Source organism: Tiliqua scincoides, chromosome 3 (genome assembly GCF_035046505.1).
Source record: "Tiliqua scincoides isolate rTilSci1 chromosome 3, rTilSci1.hap2, whole genome shotgun sequence".
NCBI classification, from domain to species: Eukaryota; Metazoa; Chordata; class Lepidosauria; order Squamata; family Scincidae; genus Tiliqua; species Tiliqua scincoides.
Genome location: NC_089823.1, coordinates 11,287,717 through 11,311,154, shown reverse-complemented (window position 1 = coordinate 11,311,154; position 23,438 = coordinate 11,287,717). Strand labels below are relative to the sequence as shown.

The following is a 23,438-nucleotide window of genomic DNA, read 5'->3' as shown; positions in this document are numbered from 1 at the left end:
GACAACAAGAAACCTGCATCCTATTCCCACTCCGTTGAACCAGGATGCAGGTCTTTTGTTGTCTTGTGTGCTCCCTTGCAGCATTGGTGGGCCACTGTGAGATACAGGAAGCTGGACTTGATGGGCCTATGGCCTGATCCAGTGGGGCTGTTCATACGATGCACCTGGCATTCTGAGGTAGCCTACCTCTAAAACCAGGAGGTTGCACAGACCCATCATGGCTTGTAACTTGTGATGGAATTTTCCTCCAGAAATCTGTCCAATCCCCTTTTAAAGGCATCTAGGCCAGATGCCATCACTATCATCCTATGGCAAGGGGTTCCACAGATTAATTAAGACATTCCCTTTTCTGGATTGTTTCATGACGAGATCAAGTGAAAGATACAGCAGTGTCATGGAGCATAATCAGAGTGATTCCTGCCCTCACTTGTGGAAATGGATGGGGATGGTGCCCCCCCCCCAATAACCTGGTTGGCAATCTTCAGTCTGGAAAGACTATGGTATAAGCCTACAGCACCCGGTATTCCCATCCAAGTACTCCCATCCAAGTCTAACCATCTTGGTCTCCCATCCAGGTCTCCCATCCAAGTACTAACCAGGCCTGACCCTGCTTAGCTTCCGAGATCAGACAACATGCCATTATTTATTTCTGTCCGAGAAATCAAGCAGAATTTTCACGTAGTCCAAAATATTTCTTTCTGTTGCAATCCACGGTCATCCCATTGTTGTCAAATGTGGCGTCTTGGTTTCCAAATATGAACATTCAATATTATTGTGGTCTCAGTATATAAATGTGTTGTGAAAGATAAAATTCAGCTCCATATGCTTGAAAATTAAATGACCTTTACACATGCGTGTGCGCGTGGCGCATGGTGTGCAGGCTCCAGTTATTTTTCACACATCTTTGAAAAATGACTCTACAAAGTTATGGGGCTTATGCAATGCCTAATTAAAAATCCAAGGGTTGCTGACTTTATATCATAATTTCCAGCTCTTTCTCATATGCTGTGGGGTTCAGAAAAAAGGAGCGCATCGTTGCCGTATAATATGAAAACTATTTTCTGTTTATTTACAAAGATTTCCAGAAACAGATCAAGGGCAGAATAAGCAAATCAGTTAACCAGCATATTTAAATCCCAATGAGCTAATAAGATTTGAGGATATTCCAAGCTAAAAGTCAGAAGGACCCTATGCTACTGATGGAAACATTATCTTGGAAAAGATCATTACAGCCCAATCTGAACAGATTCCTAACCCTGGTGTCACCCCAGATTATTCCTTTGGGGCAGACATCACCAGTTCAGCCATCTCACTCTCTCTCCAGAGTGCCCTGAGGACTATAGAAGAAGAAGGGCTAGTAATTCCCCTCTGAATTCTCAATGACCAAACTGCAAGTCTCAGGATTCTTTGCAGTAGGGGATATTGACAAGTACACAAATATTCAATCTCCGACACTCTTTCTCTTGATATCGAGCTAAACAAGCGCATCGGTAAAGCAGCTACACAATTGTACATAAATTGACAAGTACACAAATATACAATCTCCAACACTCTTTCTCTTGATATCGAGCTAAACAAGCGCATTGGTAAAGCAGCTACCCCGTTTTCCAGACTCACAAAGAGTCTGGTTCGACAAGAAGCTGACAGAACATACCAAGATCCAGGTCTACAGAGCTTGTGTCCTGAGTACACTTCTGTACTGCAGCGAGTCATGGACTCTTTGCTCACAACAGGAGAGGAAACTGAATGCTTTCCACATGCGCTGCCTCCGACGCATTCACGGCATCACAGGACAAAGTTCCAAACAACACAGTCCTGGAACGAGCTGGAATCCCTAGCATGTACGCACTGCTGAAACAGAGACGCCTGCGTTGGCTCGGTCATGTTGTGAGAATGGACGATGGCCGGATCCCAAAGGATCTCCTCTATGGTGAACCCGTGCAAGGAAAGCGCCCTACAGGTAGACCACAGCTGCGATACAAGGACAAGAGGGATCTGAAGGCCTTAGGAGTGGACCTCAACAGGTGGGAAACCCTGGCCTTTGAGCGGCCTGCTTGGAGGCAGGATGTGCAGCATGGCCTCTCCCAGTTTGAAGAGACACTTGGCCAACAGTCTGAGGCAAAGAAGGAAGGCCCATAGCCAGGGAGACAGACCAGGGACAAACTGCACTTGCTCCCGGTGTGGAAGGGATTGTCACTCCCGAATCGGCCTTTTCAGCCACACTAGACACTGTTCCAGAACCAACATTCAGAGCGCGATACCATAGTCTTTCGAGACTGAAGGTTGGCAACAGACAACAGACAAATATGTAACCTATATGCCGGTAGTGTAGCTGTGCCTTTGGGATGCTTATCAAAGAAATGGTCTCAGGGAAAGACTCCTAAGAGAGTTGGCTTTGAAGAGAAAAGAGCATCTGAATTTCTTGCCTGGGGGGAGAAATTTTAAATTGAAATATGATTGTTATTCTGCTACTGGAATGCACTTAAATAGTTCAGTTCCAGTTTGAGACTTGCCTCTCTTCTTATATTACTGTTGTGTGTGTTTTAAGCCTAAATAATGTTGCTAAATGAGAGCTCTTGATGAACTTGTTTGTCGCCTATTTAGATGGATAGTCCGCCTTAGCTTATCGACACAAGATGGGTTACAATATGCCTTGATTAAAACTTATCTTGGACATCTAATTGCCGCCATGGAAATGTACCAGTTCTGTGCCACTGTTTTACGAAGCGGTTATTACTCGCTAGACTCACTGATCTTTGCTATCCACGGCCATACTTCACTGGGGAACATATTGCTGCCAGGGTTCAGTGAATGAACACCATCATATTCTTGTGGCAAAGCCACATATTTATATGTGCTGTCAATCTTAGCATCCATATTACATCAGTGGAGTAGCTAGATGGGGTGCAAAGCACTAAGTTTTGCAGGGAGCCTCACCATGGCATGCAAGCAGCCCCTCCCTCTCCCCTTCAGTGTAATCAAAACAGAGTCAAATGCCTCCATTTTGCTTCCACCACCTGGAATGGCTCCAAAGGGGAGGGGGAGGGGGCCACTTGCCATGGTGTGGCTCCCTGCAAAACTTAGTGCTTTGCACCCCCTCTAGCTATGCCACTGAATTACATGTCCTATGTGATCTATATGTGAGCTCTTACCCACCCACCATGCATTCTCTGAGGCGCTCTTTAGATGCGCAAAACAGACAAGTCCCGATCACAAAGACATTACCATCTAAAAGAGTGAATTTTTGCCACTTTTAGAGTGACAATTCCCATTCCCAAACTAGATGGGACTCCCCACATTCAAGGTCCCATGATAAGGAAGAAGCCTCATTCAAGAAGCAGTTCCATTGCCTTTATCATAGTGCAACTTTCTTCTGTCTGTCCTTGACAATCCCTCCTTCCAGCAATGATATTCACCTATATACATACCTAGTCTAGCCCTGAAAACAGACCTTTGAGTGAAAAACTGGATAACAATTGTTCCATTAACTTCAGTGGGGAAAATTCTAATTTTTTCCAAAGCCATTCCAAGTTTACCTCAAAATCATCCTAAATGCCTAGCAGCATAAAGAAAAAGTTGTGTGACAGAAAAATATAATAGATAGCATTTAATAACAATATTAGATGGCATCATTAATGTGTTAAAAGTCAACAAAAATGTTTCAAAAGTTCTAGCACCACATTACGGGGTTTAGCACCTCAAGCTTTAATTACGAACTATGAACAATTCTCTTTTGCGTCCCCTGTTTTTCCACTTTTCCCGTGAATTTTTTGTCTTCTTCTGTTCTTCAGAACCCATTTTCACAATAACTTGTAGAAACACTGCATAGAAGCAGATGCATTGTAAATGTGGTGTAGCTAAGAGGGTGCATGGGGTAGCAATTTCATCGGGCAACAAGCTTTAGGGGGGCAACAACCTGAGCTTAACGCTAGTGATCAGAATTGTGAAAACCTTGGTATTTTTGAATAATACCATCATATTATATATCATTCAGTGTGGAATTTAATGCAGAAAGCAATGAAACAAACCATGTCAAAATATCTATTCTATCAAAAGTCATAGCCAAATAACCAGAAAATAAAAACACAACTGCATTATGTAACAAAAAGTGAATTTTTTCAACTCAAAACTGACCAATGAGGCTGATTGTTCTGAGACTCAATTAGGTGTTATTATGATACAGCAGGTGTTAATATAAGGTGTTAATATGTGGGGGGAGTCTGGGGGTAGGTGGCAGAGCAAGTGGACAGTGAGCTGCTGGGGGGAGGAATTCCCCCCGCCCATTTTCACTTTTTTAAAAACCTGGGTGTGACGTCACTTCCGGGACATCATTTTGAGTTTGGCACCAGGCTATATGATCATTTGCTACACCACTGCATTGTAAAAGAGGGCATGTGATGCATGTGCCTTGAAAGCAGGAGACTGCATTACCCATCAGGCACTATATCTCACAGGGGGGGTGCCTCTTCCCCAGCCGTGCTTGGTCCTTCAAGGGTCTGAAGTGCACTTCCCCTAAAGCCCACAGGGGCACAACCAAGAGAGAGAGCACTTCTGGACCTCTATCCTGCCAGGGAAAGAAATCCAGAATTTAATGCAACCTCCTGGAACTCATTCTTAGACACATGCAGCAAATTCATCCTCTGATTCCAGAGCTCAAAGTGGGGGGGGGGAGTGTACCCATTAGGTAAAATGGGAGGTAGACCTTGTCTTTGCAAAAGACTTGGTGCCCACCCCCGATTTTATATCAAACCATATACCTTTATCTTATTATGGATAAAGAGGGATGGCCTTAAAATGTGTAGTGTGGATAAGTGAACATCTGTATGGTGAGAGTACTTATAAAGATAGAAGAGTGTACTGGTTCTCATGCATCAGATGTACTGGCAGAGCCACATGGGCTTTGAGAACTGCACCTGAAGTATGTTTTAAAAGCTACAATTTACTCGGTTGTTGTATATGGAGGTGATTGCTGTGATTGTCCCAGGTTAACTGCAGCTTATCCTCTTGACTGGAAGTACAGTATATCTATACTGCATGCTTATTCTGGTTTAACAGTCGTGGCTTATCCCCTCCCCCCAAAGAATCCTGGGAACTGTGGTTGGGAATGGGTGCTTCATCTAATGAAGGCAAGGTGACCAGATACAATGGAGGACAGAGTGCTTGTCCCTTTAACCATTGCATAGAAGAGGAAATTTTAGCAGGTGCAGCTTTAAAAACCCTTCCATGTTGAGCTGCACTGGCCAACATTTCCTCTTCTATGCACTAGTTAAAGGGAGAGGCACTCTGTCCTGCATTGTATCTGGTCACCCTGAATGAAGGACATTCTTGCTTAGTTTATGACAATTGGATTCAGTTTCTGCAGGGCCCTTTGTGGGTGTTGCCAAAGGTCATGGAGACCTTCGGTTCCTTCCCTTTCCGAGTGACATGCGCCATATCAGGGGAGGACTCACGTGATCCAGTTTGACTTCCTTTGTATCTTTCAGTGGTTTCAACTGCAGCTCAAGCACTTCCGCTTTTCATTCATTATAGGAATCGACTTGCCTTAGTACGTATATGGATCTACCTATCTATCCTGCATGGTGCTCACTTACGACCTGCAATATTGGCACAACTTTGCACAGAACACTGCTTTGGGAGATGACAATGGATTAGATCTACTATTTGGTTGTCCTAGCTACTACACAAATGCCACCTTGCCATCTGTCTGTATCTTGCTGCTAAGTCCAGGTTTTGGTCGTTCTGGGGTTATTGGCTGCTGAGCCAATGTCTTGGATGCCCTTTGGTTTCTCCCTCTCCATGACTGGGTTATGGTTATCCAACTCAGAACCCACAATTTTGCTCCCCAAAGCACAACAGGAGCATTCCAACTGATGCTCTTTAACTACAACACGAGCTTCATTCTCAGCCGAAGATTATCTATATTCGTGTTTGACTATTTCTGTTCTATGCATACAGAAAGATGAGATGGTGGAATGGGCTGCACCATTTTGAAGGATAGAATGAACTGTACCACTTCAGATTGCAGGTGGGAGATTGCATTTACGGATGCAAAAACTCCCTGCAAGTAGAAAGCTAGCACAGCAAGGAAAGGGCTAGGCTAGAACCTCTCAAAGTGTTTCTTTTTTAATTGCGAGGAATTCTTTTACATGGGATTGCAGTCAAAGTGCTCATCTACAGTCTGAAGTGCTACAGTCCATGCTCCCACCTCAGGATTCTACAACCTCATTATTTCTGTGCCAGTTAAGAGAGTACTACTGATCCCCAACCGGCTCCATGGATGTAAGCATTTCTGCTGCGTGTTCCCTGTTCCCTCCCCTTGCTCCCAATTAATTCTCTCAATCACATGGGACGAGAATGGCTTGTTAAAAAAAACCAACTGCAACTGAGAGAACTAACCACAAAGGGCAAGAAGAAGCCTGAAGATTTGCCCCGCATGAGCACATGCATCTCTTGTCACATGGGGCCAGTTTGAGGTCAGGGTTTTTTTCTAAAATGGCCTGCTACTATCTACATAGTCACAACCTAACTAATGGTAAAGTAGCTGTCTGGCCTTTTCTGTGGCTATGACTATGAAATACAGTCGTGCGCCACTTAACAACCGCCTGCTTTACGACAGACTGCATATATGACAGTGGTCAAAGCACAATGAAGATGCTCTTAATGGGGCAATCATGTCTCCCATAGCCTGCAGCAGAGGGTCTGTTTACACAACAGAGAGGCTGTTGTGCCGTTTTGCAAAGAAAAAGCAATCTATCTGCAGTAGCCTGTGCAGCCAGCTAGTGTTTGGCAGGGAGTGTCTGTTTACACAGCAAAGGCAATAGATTGGACTGAATGTTCACTTATTGACCTAATCGCATAACAACAGGGATAGGAGAATGTATCCCCATCTTTAAGTGGCGCACACCTGAAAAAGAAATAAAGAGGGTACAATAGCTGCAAATGGAATGTCACCGGCACCTATGGAACTTGTCTGACACGTGGCACTTGGCCAACACATGGAACTGCACGTCACATGCCAGTTTGTGTCACAATCCCCAGTGGCTGCTTCTAGGAGTCACGTGTGGTTTAGGAAGGAGCCATAGGTGCCAGACAAGTGATGCGTGAGGAGTCAGCACTTAGCCATTCCCCACATCCACCACTTTTCCTCTGTAGGTCCTCTTCCATTGGCATTCCAAAAGTGTGTCCTGAGATACCACTCTTTATTCCACATCCCATTTCCCCAAAACAAAGGGGTGGTCAAGCTGTACTTGGAGGGCTATGGGCTCCATCACAATGGCCTGTGGAGATGTCTGGGAAGATGTGCCAGCCTGTGTGCATGGGCTGCTCCCCGCCCTCCTCTGCCCAGCTGCTGTACAAGAGGGTCCCACCCAAGCACACAATCACTTCTCTCTGTTTTTGTCACTCCTGTCGTTGTCATGATCTGTTAGGTACAAAGGCAGGAAGCTGGCCCAGCTCAAGTCGGAAAAAGAGTGTTTCACTCCCAAAGGGAGTATGGGAAATGGTGGGCGCGCAACCATGAGCAGGTAAGCAAAATGAGCATGAGTGCCACCCCTCTCCCGGGCCATGTGCAATGTCTGTCGGCCAGCAAAGCCTTCCTGCAACACTGTTGCTCAACTCCTCAATGTGTGATCACTGTGCGTCCCATACCGTACGTCCGTAGGAGCGCAGATGCTGTTGGTTTCCGTGTGCCCAGGCCTGCAAGCAGGGTTGCTAACAGATATGGGGCTGGCTGGGGGAGGCGGGGGGCAAACAGCCTAGCCTACTCTTGTGCCTCGAACAGCAGCTTGATCAACAGCAGGGGAAGCTTTGGGCTGCATGGAGAATGTCAGTGTTAATGCCAAATGTTTGCAAATCAAGCTGCTTTTTTTCAAGGGCAGGAGCAGGGGCTAGTTGAAAAGTTGGCAACCCAAGCTGCACGGCATAACACTCACTATGACTTTTTTTCCCAGCGACAGGAACCTCTTTGTCCATTGCTATTTCACCAGCAAACAGAGGATTGCCGATAAACTCCCCAGGCATATATTTGGCCTTTTCCCCATGGCAAAGAATGCTCTGCATCAGTCCCCAACATGTGTAGCCTTCAGCTATGCAGATTGTGAATTGGTCTAGATATGCCATTGGCTTTCTTCTGTTCTCATCCCTGAGATGCATTGTGATGACTGGACAAAGGCTTCCTAGGGCACTCTTGGCATTACGAAACAATGCCCAGGCATGTATAGTTGACAGTGATCCTAGCGCTACAAAATGCATGCCTCTTTGAGAGGTGAAGCAATGCCTGAACAACCCAGAGATCACCACTGGACTGCCCTGATTATTCTCAGACCTCTATCTCAAAGAAACAAAGCATCAGACACAGCACTATTCATGTGGAGATATGATCAAGCAATAGAACAATCCCGCATGGCTCGATTGCCAGCCATAAACATGATGGTACAGTGGTGTAGCTAGAGTGGGTGGAAAAGCATTAAGTTTTGCAGGGAGCTTCACCACGGTGTGCAAGCGGCCTTTCCCCTCCCCTTAGGAGCATTCCAGGCAGTGGGAGCAAAACGGAGGCTCCCGTTTTATGCCTGACTCCTAAGGGAAAAAGCTCCTTGCATGTCACGGTGAGGCTCCCTGCAAAACTTAGCACTTTGCACCCCCTCTAGCTATGCCACTGAAATGATAAACTTCCCAACTGGCCCCAGTATATTTCTCAACCTGAAAGAATTCCCTCACTCGACTCACTGCTTTTCCCTTGCATGGAGAGAGTTGCAGGGATGAGGTGAGTTTTCAACTCTGTCTTCCTTTTGTGAACAGCAAGAGGCTTTGGTAAAGTGCTCCTACTCATTTCAGCCACTCCAAGAAATAGGCAAAGGATACTTACCAGACAAACTGCTAGAGATAGCAGAATAACAGATGAGTTCTGTGAACAGGGCTTTACCTAAGCTTCTCTTGTTCTTCTCATGGAGAGAAGAGAGTAAAGGAGCTGTTTGCCTGCATGGTGCCTTATACAGGAATGAGTTAATGACTTTTCAGACTTTGGTTAATTCCAAAAATGAATTCAATTAAAAATGAGCTGCTGATGTAGAATGATTGAATGTGCTAGGTAGGCCAAGGGCACCATACTGTTAGACCAGGGGTTCTTAACATTTTTATGATTACAGACCCCCCAATAGATTGCCCAGTATGTCCTCAGACCCCCTTCAGCAGACTGTCAAAATCATCATTATCACCAGTCCTATAGATACCAGGATGATTTCAAAAGATGTCAATAGCTTGATTTTACTTTACATATGGATAGCTAGGAAGAGAGCACCTCAATCTGTATTGATAGTGGTGTTAGATTATTAACGAACATTCATTGGCATCCTTCAGTCTCAGAAGACTATGGTATCACACTCTGAATGGTGGTTCTGGAACAGAATGTCCTCTCCAGAGCATGAAGCCTGGGTAAAGTAGATATGGAGGATAGGCTGTTACCCATGCAGCAAATCCCCCCTCTCCACATCGCTGAAATGGTCCAATGGAAAGGCAGAGGCCAATACGGTTGGTTCCAGCAGCGTCGCAGGAGTTGCCAGTACATGACTGTGTTCAGCTATGAACTGCCTCAAGGGCTCCAGCTCCGGATTTTGCCTCGAGGTTGACTCCTGAAGCCTTTTCCATAACTGGATGTAGCCACAAGGCAGTGGAGGTTTGGGATCAGAGTTTTCCTTCTCTCAGATGAGCTGCCTTCCTAGGCTATCGAGTCCCATCTACCCAGTGGTTGTTTAGTCGCCTCTTACGACAAGTACAGCCAAACTGAGGGCCTATTCTTATCCCCCAGCCCCCAGGGGTGAACAATTTATTTAATTATTCAGCGATCAAGTCCCATACCCACCACCATTTGGTTCCCAAACCCCCACTTAAGAACAGTGTGAGACTGTATTCAACCCCCACAGCAAGATTACCTAGCCCTTGACAGCGACAGCAAATCTATACCAAATGTTTTAAAAGATGGGGTAGAAAGTTCACTCATAGTTTCACTTGCGTAGAAAGGAGCAATGTTTTCACACATTTATGGCCCAATCCTATCCAATTTTCCAATGCTGGTGCAGCCATGTCCATGGGAGCCGTGCTCCATGTCCTGTGGGGGGGAGACAATCACAAAGGCCTCCTCAAAGTATGGGAACATTTTTTCCCTTACTTCAGGGCTGCATTGCTATTGCACTTGTGATGGAAAGTTGGATAGGATTGGGCCCTGAGAGAGAGAGAATGAATTTCACATTTTAACTAAGCACCAGTTTTGGGCACTGCTGTGCCCAAACATTCTTGGGCACAGCTGTGCCAAACAAACAAATAGCCCAGCTGTGACCAAACATTCTTGATCCATCATTATGAAGTGTCTCCTACCCCATGATTCCACTGCTATTTTTAAAATCTGACCTGTTGGAAAAGTCTGTTTTGGAAGCAAAATCCTAGAATTTTCCCATGATTAAAGAAATTGCAGTCAGTCATCTGAGGTGTAATGGATTAAGCTGTTGATTCTCTTTGTGTAAGTTTGTTTATGGAGAAAAACCTTGCCAATCCCTGAAACAGGCTAAAAAGCATCCCACAAAACGATGATTGTAGGTTATATCAATGGTTCCATTCCAAAAACAGTGATGCTCCATGTTTCAGGATGTCAGATGCTTGTTTTCAATGGTGATCTCTGGGTTGTTTTAGGCTATTGATTTGATCACTGTTTTTTCTACCTTGTTTCCTTGTCGGGCTTCAACAATGTCAGCAATGGTCGATCTCATGCACACGTCTGCTTAGGATTGATCGACAGCTTCTATTTGTTTGTCAACCTCCTGGTGCGCCATGCAGCATTTGTGCGCTCTCTCTCGTCTTTGTCGTTTCTCTTTTTAACTTCTAGATTGATCTGTTCTGCAAAAAAGCAATTCAGTTGAAGAACAAGAAGCAAAACTTGCAAATATCAATTAATCATGTATCTGTGCTGTTGACAGTGGAGTTTTTTTTTTCCCCTCCCACTAGTGTATGTAATCTCCTCTTGTATCTTTTTACCCAGTGAAGTAACAATATCCATTCCACAGCATGATAAATTCAATTTCAGTAGAGATGAGAGGCAGCATGCTATTAAAAGGAGATGTCCTAAATTGGCTAGAAGACTAGAAATCCTATTGGAGTAAGAAGGCTTCAGATTGGCTACAAATCTGGAAGTAAATATAAGCAAAATCAATGGGACTTACTTCCAGGCCTAAGAGTCCCTTAGGAAGATGGGTCATTGCAAGACCTACTGGCAGACTCGTGTCATAATTTTAGGTATGTAATTTGGACAGACTTTGTTGAGGGAGGGCTCAGCGGAAGCTACATCCAACTACATGTGCTTAGAAGAGGGGTAGCAATCATTAAAAAGAAAAAGACTGCCCAAGTAACCCCAGTGATAGACGTCATCTCAATGCTATAGAACAGTGGTTCCCAAACTGTGGGTCAGGACCCACTTGTGGGTCACAACCTGATTTTTGGTGGGTCGTCAAAAGGTAATGGAAAGATCAGATGATTGACTCAAGCCCCTAGGCTACTGAAAAATCAGATACTGTAGCTGCTAATTACCTTGCAAAGAGCTCGGCTCCTACAGTTTGCAAAATAGCTGCTAACTGCCCTGCATGAAACTGAGCTCCTGCAGTATTCAAGCATGTGTAAATACAGAGATTAAGTAAGTAAGCAAATAAGCAAATAAATAAAATTTGTTTCTTTCTAGATCTCTTTTTAAAAGACTGGGAAACCTAGGTGGGACCCTAGGTGGGCTTTAAAAGTGTCATTTTAAAAAGTGGGTCCTGGTGCTAAAAAATTTGAAAACCACTGCTACAAAAGGGACAAACAGTGACTACTAATTTACTATTAGTGATGAAAGTGAAGTTAACATTTGGAGGTTCAAATTAATTTCCTCTCTTGTAAGGACTTGCACCATTTCCTACCCCCCCTTTTGAGTTTTGAACAAGCTTGAAATGGGGTGTTCTCCCCCCCCCGGTGCAAAATGGCTGCTTCATGTGTTCTCGGACCATGTCCTGCACCCCCAGAGCATTGCTGTTACATGCAGCCAGATCATGCCTGCACCATCCTTTTCAGCTCCAGGAAGCCATACAGGCTCAAAAGGTATCCAAGGAGTTCCAGTCTGGTCATGCTCCCAATGGCACCTGGCAGAAAATGACTGAATTATTAGGCTGTTGAGACAGCTGACCAATTAGGACCTCACAGCCTATCACTGTGGTTTTGTAGCGCATCATAAAAACTTGGTTGCAAAGGTGGTTTCACCCAACTGATTTTCCCACAAGGTGATCCATGCAAAGGAAAGAGAAAACAGAAGGACAAAACCAGAGGCGTTTGTTCTGCCAAATCCCAATCCACTGGGCCTCATGCCCACTTAAGGCTGATCAGTCCCCCTTGTGCAACTCACCAGTGCAGTAAGCAAAAGTCAGAGTCCATTTGCAGTCCACAGATGCCAAGTAAACCAGTCCAATCAATTAGAGTTGCCAAATCAGAGTCCAGAGCCAATAAGCCAAGTTACAGTCCAAGGTCAGGTTTCAGGTAGGTCAGTCAAATCTGTCAGGTTGTCCAAGTCCAAAGCCAAAGTCCAGTCACAATCCACAGTCAGATTCCAAATTTAATAAGCCAAGTCAGTCTCCTCTCCTGCCTCCAACCTGTACTCCTTCAAAACCCACAAACCCTTCCTGCCTCAGGTGCTCTTATATCCCTGAGGGCCCTATTGCCTTCAAGTGGCTGCAGCTGTGCAGCACACTCTGCTGGATGCCCAGGCCTTACCCTTAAAGGGGCCGCTGCTGACACCACATCTACCTCCTCGCCAGTTCTTCCAGATTCCAATACAGCGTTAAGCAAACAACCATGCCATTTATGTGAAGGAATCTATAGGAGAAACTGTCGTCAACACACACTAACACCTTTCCCTTCCATCGTATAAAATCAATTATGTGATGGGATGTTTTATGAGGCTGTCAAAACAGAGATGTCTTGGTAGCACTGCTATGATTGAGGCTCGAAATTACCGACTTAATTAAATGCAACAAATAAGAAACTGATTAATAATTCACGTGCAAGTTTCGTTTTCCCCCACCAATAAACCAAATCCCAGATGAGGGACTGTCTCTGCAATGTGAAGTCAGTCAAGCCATACAATCTAAATTACCCCCACGTTGGGTGTTTGGTTCAGATGGGAAATAATTAGATCCACACCAGTTAAAAAATGGTGCCTAAGTGTGAAAAGTGCAAATGTCTTTTTTTCTCCTTTTCCAGCCCTAATTTCTTCTGTTGTCATTTCCATTCATGAGCTTTCTTGAAAATTCGATGATGAAGAAAAGGATATTCTTCCCAGTGATTTGCAAAGCCCACAGTTTTAATGCTGTGCAGCCGTCCCAAAACATAAATATTAATAACAAATTTAACAGTCAAAGCAGTCTCACCAAGCAAAGTGCCCTTATATTGAGCCAGGTATCTGCAGGGGCAACTTTAAGCCAATGGGGACAATTGTTCCCAATTGGACACCACAAGGGGCTCCCTCACTAAAGTCATCTACTTTTGTATGCAATTTTATATTAAGATTTTCTTAATATAAGCAAATTTTGATTGCTTTCCATTTTACTCTAGAGATATAAAATCTATAATAAATTTCATCTACATCTCTTAAGATTCTACAGGCCTTGACTGTGAACCTGGAGCCTTGCAAAAAATAAAATAAAATTCCAGTTGGGTCCTGCAGCTCCAAAGGCCAGCCCTGGGTATCTGGTATCTCTACGACACATGGCAGTTCTCTGGGGCTTCAAAAGAGGTTTTTCCCAGCTACATTGAGGTGCCAAGGACTGAACCTGTGACTTTCTGCATGCAAGGCAGCAGCTCTGCCATGGACCTACATCCACAAGCCCATTCTTTGCACATGCTCTAGCAGGGCATTGTCCCAAGTCCAGTCTTGCCATAACTGACATCTCTATGAACCAGAGAGGAAACGTACAGAGAAAGGACAGTCAATGGGGGACAATATGCAGTTCCAAGCCCATCTTCATACCCTGTTTAGAATCAGCCAGGATTTGCCAGGTTCAGGTGCTGCAGCAAACCCACCTTGTTCAAAGCCAAGGCAGGAAATAATTTATTCTTCATCTCTTCTTAATTCATAAGATGAACTTTTATTTTCATCGCACTTGTGCTCAAGGCTAGGGAATGACATGAGAACCAGAATAAAGCCATTGATCCATATGACAGCTGAGGCAGTCCTAGAATTCTGAACAGTAGGTACTGGGCACAAAAAAATAGAGATGGTTATTGGCCAGTAGGAGCTTGTTGTTACAAGAAGGTCTTGTAAGCTTTTCAGGCACATTTAGCTGGGTACTGTTGGCCACAGAAGATTGAACTAAATGGACCTGGAAGACCGAATCCAAATTCAAATGGATCTTGACAGGCTCAATCACTTGACCCCTACCAACAAATGTGAAGTTCAGTAGAGACAAATCCTGCATGGAGGCAGAAGGAGCGAGAGAAAAAAGTACAGGATGGGGTGGGGGAGAGGACCTGGCTTGGCAGCAACATGTTTGAACAGGATCTAGATGTCTTAGTGCACAACGAACTGAACAAGAGCCATAATTTCAATGCCACACAACATGAAAAGTAATACCAGTAGCTCCACTCTATTATGCACTAGTCAGACTTCACTTGTAATTCTGCATCAAGTTTGGGGTGCCATATTCTAAGAAGGTCACTGATAAGCTGGGATGGATTTAGAGGGGCTGGAAACAAAGTCCTATGAAGATCAGTTAAAAGAGCTTAATATATTTAGCCTGAAGAAAATAAGATTAAAGGCGTTATGGAAACCATCTCCCAGTTTCTGAAGGGCTGGAATAGACATGGAGGACTTGCTGTCCTTGGCTCCTGAGGGTGGGGTAAAACTACAGAGAAGTACATTTAGGCTAGATTTGAGGAGGAATTGCCCAGCTGTAGCTGTCCAGTACTAGAACAATCTGCCTCATGCTATAATGGGCTCTCCCTCTTGGAGGTTTTCAAGCAGAAGCAAGACAACCAGTTGTCAGGTTGCTGTCAGATGCTGTAGTAGTTGCCTGAGCCAAGCATGAGGGTGGACTACATGACCTCCTAAATCCCTTCCTACTGTAACATTCGATGATTCTATGACTTTTTTAAAAATTAATTTTTTTATTATTTTCCAAAATAAAAGCAAACAACAAATATAAACAAACACATAACAAACACAAACTCAATACACAACACACACAAAAACAACAACACAAAAACATACCGTTGAAGGGTGCAGGCAATCATATATCAATATATCTAATCAATCAATATATATCTTCTAATATTGTTCCTCTTCTAGTTTAACCTCTTAATATCATTTATCTATCAAATCATATCCTGTATAATATATCATGTATACAATATATTCATCTAAATGCCCTATCTTATACATCTACAACTTCATTTTCAACCAAGCATAAAATGGTCTCCATTGCTCTACCTGTGTCGGTTTGCGTTATTGATCCAAAATCTCTGCAAGCCTATCCATTTCCGCCACGTTCATTATTTTCTCTATTAATTCATCTTTCGTTGGAATTTTAATATCTTTCCAGTATCTAGCATATAAAATCCTTGCAGCAGTTAATATCATAATAACTAAATACACATCATTTTCTTTATCTATAATATCTAAGGTAATATTAAGCAAAAATAACTCTGGTTTCAGTGATATCGTAAATCCAACCATCTCTTGTATTGGATTCCTTACCATTTTCCAATATACTTGCATTTTTTTACATGTCTACCACATATGATAAAACGTCCCTTCTACACATTTACACTTCCAACAATTTTTTGATATGTTCTGATTCATTTTTACCAGTTTTACTGGTGTCACGTACCATCTATAAAACACTTTACACACATTTTCTTTCAAATTTGTTGCTCTAGTAAATTTTATATTATATTTCCAAATCTGTTCCCATTGTTCTAATGTAATATTACGGCCTATATTTTGCACCCATTTTATCATATATTCTTGTATTGCTTCTTCATGCATCTCAAAATCCAATAGGAACATATACATTCTTTTGATATATTTTTTTTCTGTTTCTATCAAATGGCATCTGTTCTGAATAGAATCCTTCTTGTTTATCTTTCCCAAATTTTGAATCAAGTTGCAAGCGAGTCCACCAGTCCATCTCCACACCCTATCTTAACAGTTCTTCTTTTGTCTTTAATTGCTGGTCTTTCTTCAATAAACTTTCATATCTAAGCATTTTTGTTGTCTCTAGTAAATTTGGCCAGGTACATGCTTCTAGTGGCGCGACCCATCGGGGGATTTTGGTATTCATCTGTCTTTGTATTTTAGCCCAGATCCATTGATTCTATGACTTTCATCTGACCCAGCAAGGTCATTCTTACCTTTTAATGACACTATGTGAATTCTTAATGTGCAGCATTTATTCTAAGTTCTCTGAGTGCACAGTTTGGACAAAAAGTTTGTTCAATTTGAACCTAATCCAGATTTAGATGGATGGATCAGTCTTGGGCAACACAGAGCCATGCTTGTGTTTTATGGGAGCTCAGGCAAAAGCCTTAGGTATCTTTTATTCAAACAAAAGCCAGTGCTGACTTTGTCTTGCAGCTACGACTGCAGAATATAGCTGTTTATCCGCAGCTGGGAGCACTCCTCAGTGATGATTTTTAACAAAGCTGCTAAGATTTTTTATAACAGTGGGTTTTCCCACTGTTCCCACAAATACTGCACACCAGAGGAGTCACAATTTTAATCACAATGTCTAGGAAGCTGCCTTCTGTTGAGTCAGACCTTAGGCCCGAAGGGATAACTCTGATGGATAACTCTGATGGATAACTGCTCTCAAGGGTCTCAGCTAGGGTTTTGTCCCAGCTCTGCATCCTGGGATCCTTTTGAGCAAAGATGCTTGAGCAAAGGATGTGCTTTCCAGCACCAAGCTAACCTGAAATGAACATCTTACTACAGAGGCAGAAACATCCAAATGTCTGACTATAGCACTTGGGAACCAGTTAATAAGATGAGACCAAGGAATAACTTCACACCTTGTGCTGGCATTTCCACATAAAGGATTATGCAGTCTCACTTTAAGAGCCGAATCCTATCATATTTTAAGAGCCCAATCCCTCCACTGTTGCAGCTGCACCAGAAAAAGGGTTCACTATATCCGGCATGTGTGTGTGTGTGGATTGGGAGGCCTCAGAGGTGAAAGAGGAGTGAAATCCCCCTACCAGTGGTGTACCTAGAGGGGGTGCAAAGCACTAAGTTTTGCAGGTGCCTGAACGCGCCGTGCAAGTGGCCCCTCCCCTCCCTTCCCGAGCCATTTTGCTCTTCATGATATTGGTTGGCAACCTTCAGTCTCGAAAGACTATGGTAGAAGCCTATAGCACCCAGTATTCCCAGGTGGTCTCCCATCCAAGTACTAACCAGGCCTGACCCTGCTTAGCTTCCAAGATCAGACAAGCAGTCAAACCAATGCACAAGTGAAAGTGAATGTGAATCATGTCCCAGCCCAGGATGACCAAGGATGCATGTTTCCACCTGGCTCTCTGTTCATGTTGCTGCATTTCCACATGCATTGCTCTGCATGTGGTATTAGCTGCACACAAGATCTTGTTGCATGTCAATATCTCTGAATTAGGGCAATAGGGGAAGTTGTGTGTCTTCCCCTGATGTATATGACTTGGCTGTGAGTCATCTGGAATTCAGCATGTGCAGATCTTTTTTCATGCACCTGCTCTTTGGTCACTGGGGCACTGTTCAGACTTGCAGCAGTCCCTGTGCAAATCTCCTGGGAGTGCTCAGGCTCTAAAGCCCTAAAGCTCCCATACAGAAACCCTGTTTATGAGACTCTGGGCACTATCCTAGCCAGGTCTACTCAGAAGTAAGTCTTATTTTGTTCAATGGTGCTTACTCTCAGGAAAGTGTGATTAGGATTGCAGCCTGTGTGAAACACACACACACACACACACACACACACACACACACACATGAAGATAGCCTAGATGGTTGCCACGGTTTGTACATTTGGGAGATTCTCTTTGGGAGCTGTTGAGATCGCAACAGCTGCATCCATTGTCCTGAGAGGAGGATGCAATTCTCAGAAATTTGTCTTCAAATTTGTATAATGCTTTTTACCCTTTGGCCCCAGAGTTCCTGGCAAAACAATTATTAAAACAGCAAATGTATGTATTTATTTATTTCCAGTATATGTACCCTGCCTTTCTCCCCAAGGGAATTCAAGGCGGCTGACAGCACAGTTTAAAAGTACAAGGGACATAAAATCACAATTTAAAAACAAAGTCATACAACAAGTTTAAATCCATAAAATGTATAAATGTTTAAAAACAAATAAATATCATTTCTGCATGTGTGCTATTGGGCACACAATAGAATAACTATAGATATTATTTCACTATTTACATACAGGGGACTTTACTTAAAGTAACAAGGCATGTCCCTGGCACATGACACTTGCAACCTAGACATTGAAAGGACAGCCCTGAAAGTAGCAAGGGTTGCATCAGTCATGGGCATAGTCTGGCCTGTCACTGAAGAACCTTTGCTTTAGTGCCATCATTAGGGGGTGGGCTGGGTTCAGATTGCGCCAAGTGAAACCACCAGGGGAGGGTGACACCAAAAGCTCCAGAGCTCAGGTCTGCCCATCTGGTAGACCTGGCCTCAGGGCCTAGGTCAAAAAGGGGGACCCGGAGCCAAAGGACAGAGCCCAAAAATTTCCCAGGATCTGACATTTTCCTTTCTGTTCAGACTTTTTGCCTGCATGGGATGCAGCTACTGGGAAGCCATATATGCTTAGGAGTGTGTTTGATTTTCCATATTACTGTATCTAGCTGCTGATGCCACATGGGTGGGTAGACCTGAGCCCTATGGACTTTTCCAGCTATCTCTACTCATTCCCCCACCCTGTTTTGCCCTTCCCTGCCCCCATTCTGTTCGCCTGTCACCACTCCCCCCCCCCATTTCACCCTCCCCAACCTTTGCAAAGGGGCCCCAAAGAAACTTTGCACCTCCTGATAAAATTCCTCTCAGAGGCCCTGCATGGCCACCCTTACGGAGCTCAGATCTACTCATTTACAGAGCCCAGGTGTGACTACCTTCCCAGGGCATAGCCCAGGTCCACCTGCCCAGGTGTCTTGGCCGACCAGGAGGCCAAGCCTCCATCTGTCATTCTCCATGAGGTTATGTCAACCAGGTGGGTAGACCAGGCCTCCACATTGGGAGGCCTGGTAGACCTGGGCTCTGTAAATGGGACTTTTCTGGCTGCAGCTGGTATAGGAGAAGGTGGAGGGGGGAGTCACACCCTGAATCACCACACTGGGTGACACCAACCCTAGTGCTACAACAGTTTTGCTGTATTTGAGCTTCTAATCCTCTGTCTAGACAGCATGGGGAGACATCTCAAATTGAAATCTTCACCACAGTAAGGACCTCTCAAGTAACCCATTCTGAGGTGATTGGGCTTGCGATGTAGCAAGCTCGCCTTTCATTTTGGAGGCGGCCTTTGTCTATTTGTCGTGTGTCGCTTTGTTTTTCTTCAAAGAGAAAGCTGACTGATAGGAGCTGACTGACCCACAATTAAACCTCCTGGTTGTGCAAAGTGAGTGGCACCTCCATCCTGAGGCTGAGAATTCCAAACCTGGCCTTCTGCCTCCACTTTCCTGGAAATGCCACTGGTCTTTTTTATGACTGATGCGCTTTGAGAGAGAGAAGAAGCTTAATGTGCTACATCAATGCGACACGGGACTCTGCAATAAAAACAGGTTGGCACATTCTATATATTCACATGGCAAAAGGCCCAGCTTCTGGTTGCGGCTTCAGACAAGGGACTCGCTGCCCCTTGGTTATTAAATGACACATGTCGAATTTGTCTAGCAGGTAATGTATGTAATTAAGCAATTAATTCCCCACAAGGCCAGATTTTTAATGGACAATATTCTCCAGTGTTCCTGCATTGATTTTTTTTTTTAATTCTAGTCTGAGATTACATGAGGGAAATGCATTTGTTAAATAGACAAAGCTGAGCTGGAAGTTCTCAATGGAGAATGTACAGGTTAAATTTGGGGAGCAAAAGAGCACTGAAACCAGCTCCCCTTATTCTTTTGGACATCGCCTGTTTGTACTCTAGCAAATGTGGACTGATTGCTGCCATTTTTTTCTTCCAGAATCTCCCATCGGACCGATACTACATTATCCTATATAGCATTGTTTTGGGGTGTGTCTGGGAGAAAAAGAGGGCAGATAAAGCCAGCAGAAAAGGCCCCCCAAAACACACACACACACACACACACACACACACACACAAAAACAGTAGCATTCTCTCCCTTTTTTCACCACCTGTGTGGAAAAAGATGTGGACAGGGTGCAGGGAGTATACTGTAATTGGACCCACTGTCAAAAAGGAGACTTGGTGCCAAAGGAGGGGAGCCAGAAATTTCCTGGGATCTCAGTTGGCCTCATGGAGAGTGAAAGGTGGAGGCCAGGTCCACCCGGAGGACAGGTCTACTAGGCAGGCAGACCTGGGCTCCATATCAGGAAGTTTGGTAGACATGGGCTCTGGAGACTTTTCTAGCTTCCTCCCCCACTCCATTTCACCCCTCCCTGCCCCTGTTTCACCCACACCCATCTCTGTCAACATGAGACCCCACTCTATCATTAGGAGACCTCACTCTATCACTGGGAGATCCCATTCTCTGACTGTAGTTTACAACATATAGAGGTTCTTCCGGGTGCTGCCCTACCTTGCAAGAAACCCCAGAAGCAGAAATATGACAGGGGTGCCAGAAGATGGTTTCTATTCATGGAGGCTTGATTTATGCAATGCAGTGTCACCCTCAAAACCAGGGGCCTCCACGGTCCATGATACGTGTGTGATGCGGAGATGAGGGTGCCCACTGTGCCACAGGAAGACCAAAGCATCACTGGGTAAGGACAGGAATCTGTGACTTCCAGCAAGCAACTATGTCTTGCCCTATTTTCTTTGGGTAAAATGAGTGTAATAACGATTTTCCTCGTATGCTGTGTGATGTCTAAAAAGTCTGTGTTTTAACACCACAAAATGCTATAGGCACCATCGATTGTAACCATGGCTTAGGTGCGAGAAGCTACATTTTGTTACTGTGTTTTGTTTGTTTGTTTGTTTCAAGGCTGTTGACTACACGGTTTGCTTCCAGGGCTGTGTGTTAATCTATTCCTATTTCAATACCAGCCTAAAAATGTACAGTCGGCTTGGCAGGATGACACTCCAGGGCTATCGGATCGAAGCTCCTCATTTATCATTTTTTAAATTATTTCCAATATAAACCTTACATTCTCTCTCTCTCTCTCTCTCTCTCTCTCTCTCTCTCTCTCTCTCTCTCTCTCTCTCTCTCTCTTTCTCTCCCCCCTATGTTTTGCAGCTCCAATGGGAAATCGGTCACGTGGGCACAGAATGAGAAAAGCACGAGCAGGGGAGCCCACCTCTGGCAAAGGCTTTCCATTCATATCAACAAAAAAGAGAATGCCAACCAGACAGCCGTGATCAAGCCTTTTCCTAAAAGCACAGACAGCAGCCGATTCCTCAGCCCCTCAACCATCCCCACCACCACCACCTTTCCAGAGACCAGCGCCAAACCCCTTTTTGATGTCTCAGAAGCAGAGGAACACTACCCGGCTCAGTATCGAGCCCAGACCCCCTCCCCCATCAGCACGGTGAGCCACAGGACAGCCTCCCTTAGTCGGACAGAGGACGATGCCCCGACCTTCCAGTCAGAGCAAGCCCAGAGAAGCAGCTCCTCCCAGGGCTCTCTGATGGAGCAGATCAGCAGCGTGGTGACCCGTTTCACCGCCAACATCAGTGAACTCAACTCTATGATGCTTTCCACAACCACGCCAGGGTCAATGGTGGCCACTCCTCTGTGTTCATCTTACCTGATCCCACGAGAGATACAACTTCCGACGACCATGACGACCTTTGCAGAGATTCAGCCGCTCCCTGCTATCGAGGTCAACGGAGCATCCCAGTCGGCCAGGAAGCCATCTTGTGGGAGTGTGAAGGAAGGTCCATCAGCAGCAGCAACAACAGCACCAGAGGCACCAGCAGTGGCCAAGCCCGAGCTTGAGGAATTGGTGGCTCTAACACCACCTTCCCCTTTCAGGGACTCTGTTGATTCTGGGAGCGCTTCTCCCAGTTCCCCAGCATCCGAATCTGCCCTTTGCATCCCCTCCTCACCGAAATATGACTCACTTATGATAAGAGATTATGCTCAGAGTTCTTCTTCGTTGTGAATGTAGTTCAAGTTCAACCTTGGATCTCAAGCAGCTTCGAGTCAACAGGGAGGGGAGGCCATCGGTCTCCAGGATCTCCGGTGTTTACAGACACAGCAAGAGAAACGGATCATCTTGAAACAACACGGAAGGGGGAAATGAACACGACAGATGTATGATGCTCTTTTAAACACACAAAATAAACTTTTTAGCAGATTTTTGTGGCCTTAAAAACATGGGCTTTTAAATGAAAAAAACAAACACTGCACCCATTTCTGAGGGCTTATACGGAGTCTCTTAAATCACTTACATACCAAGTGCTTTTCATAAGTGTTTTAACACTGAACCATCGACGCGTACAGCGGGGGAGAAACAGATGGCGATTGTAAGCCTGTTTACTTGGATTCTTTAACCCGGAAGTGAACCTTGATCTTTTATCAAGACGTAGAAGACCAAACATTGAATGTACATTTTCTAACAGACTTGAGACCTGGGACCAAACTATTCCAGCTCCTTTTTTGTTTCTGTTAAAGGTGTTTGGTTTTTTTTGTTTTTTTAAAAGAAGATCTCAACAAATATAATAACCTATTCTGTAACAAACTAAACATTTTGGCTACGGCATACTATATACAGGGCGGTACACCGCATGTCCAAAACTGTAACTTGACACATTGCGGCGGATGGCTGCGGTCACAGAGGGCTTTCCAAAAATGACTTCTCTGCCGACAGATTTGTCTCCGAGGTAAAAACAAAAATCTCTTCAGTTAAGTATCTAAATTTTTCTTTGTTAACATTGGATTCACCTCCAGAGCGACAAAATTCCAGGACGATTTTCCTGACTATTTCACCATGTTGCCAATCAATAATGGAGTAGCAAAAAAAGAAAAAAGAAAAAATTAATAATATTTTCTGGGGTACTGTTTTGTAATTCCCTTATCAGGGCAAATGTCAAGGAGAATATTCTCTTTCTAGCAGCATTGTAGAGCTATAGCGTAGCTGTGTTGCCTGGTGAAATTCAATTCACGCATTTTTATGGACGTTCGTACATTAACATTGCCAGCTCAAAAATTTTTATCCGGCTCTTGTACTCGTAAGAAAGAGGTTGGCTGACATCTTTCACACACAGCAGCCAAACAGGGAGGCAGGG

The 23,438-nt window shown here is 44.3% G+C and overlaps 1 protein-coding gene across 6 annotated transcripts in view; it reads left to right on the top strand.

Annotated features, from left to right (window-relative positions):
- The window catches only part of GRM5 (glutamate metabotropic receptor 5), a 236,217-nt gene extending 213,905 nt beyond the window's left edge, over positions 1-22,312 (top strand). Inside the window, exons 8-10 of one of the 6 annotated variants that reach the window (XM_066619208.1) lie at positions 14,746-14,761; positions 14,918-14,919; positions 21,445-22,312. In XM_066619208.1, the coding sequence (XP_066475305.1) occupies positions 14,746-14,761; positions 14,918-14,919; positions 21,445-22,312 (886 nt within the window). Of the gene's footprint in view, positions 1-7,427; positions 7,524-14,745; positions 14,762-14,917; positions 14,920-21,444 lie in introns of all 6 variants that reach the window. The other 5 variants (XM_066619210.1, XM_066619211.1, XM_066619209.1 and 2 more) reach the window with 5 other exon arrangements.
- Positions 22,313-23,438: the final 1,126 nt, after the last annotated feature.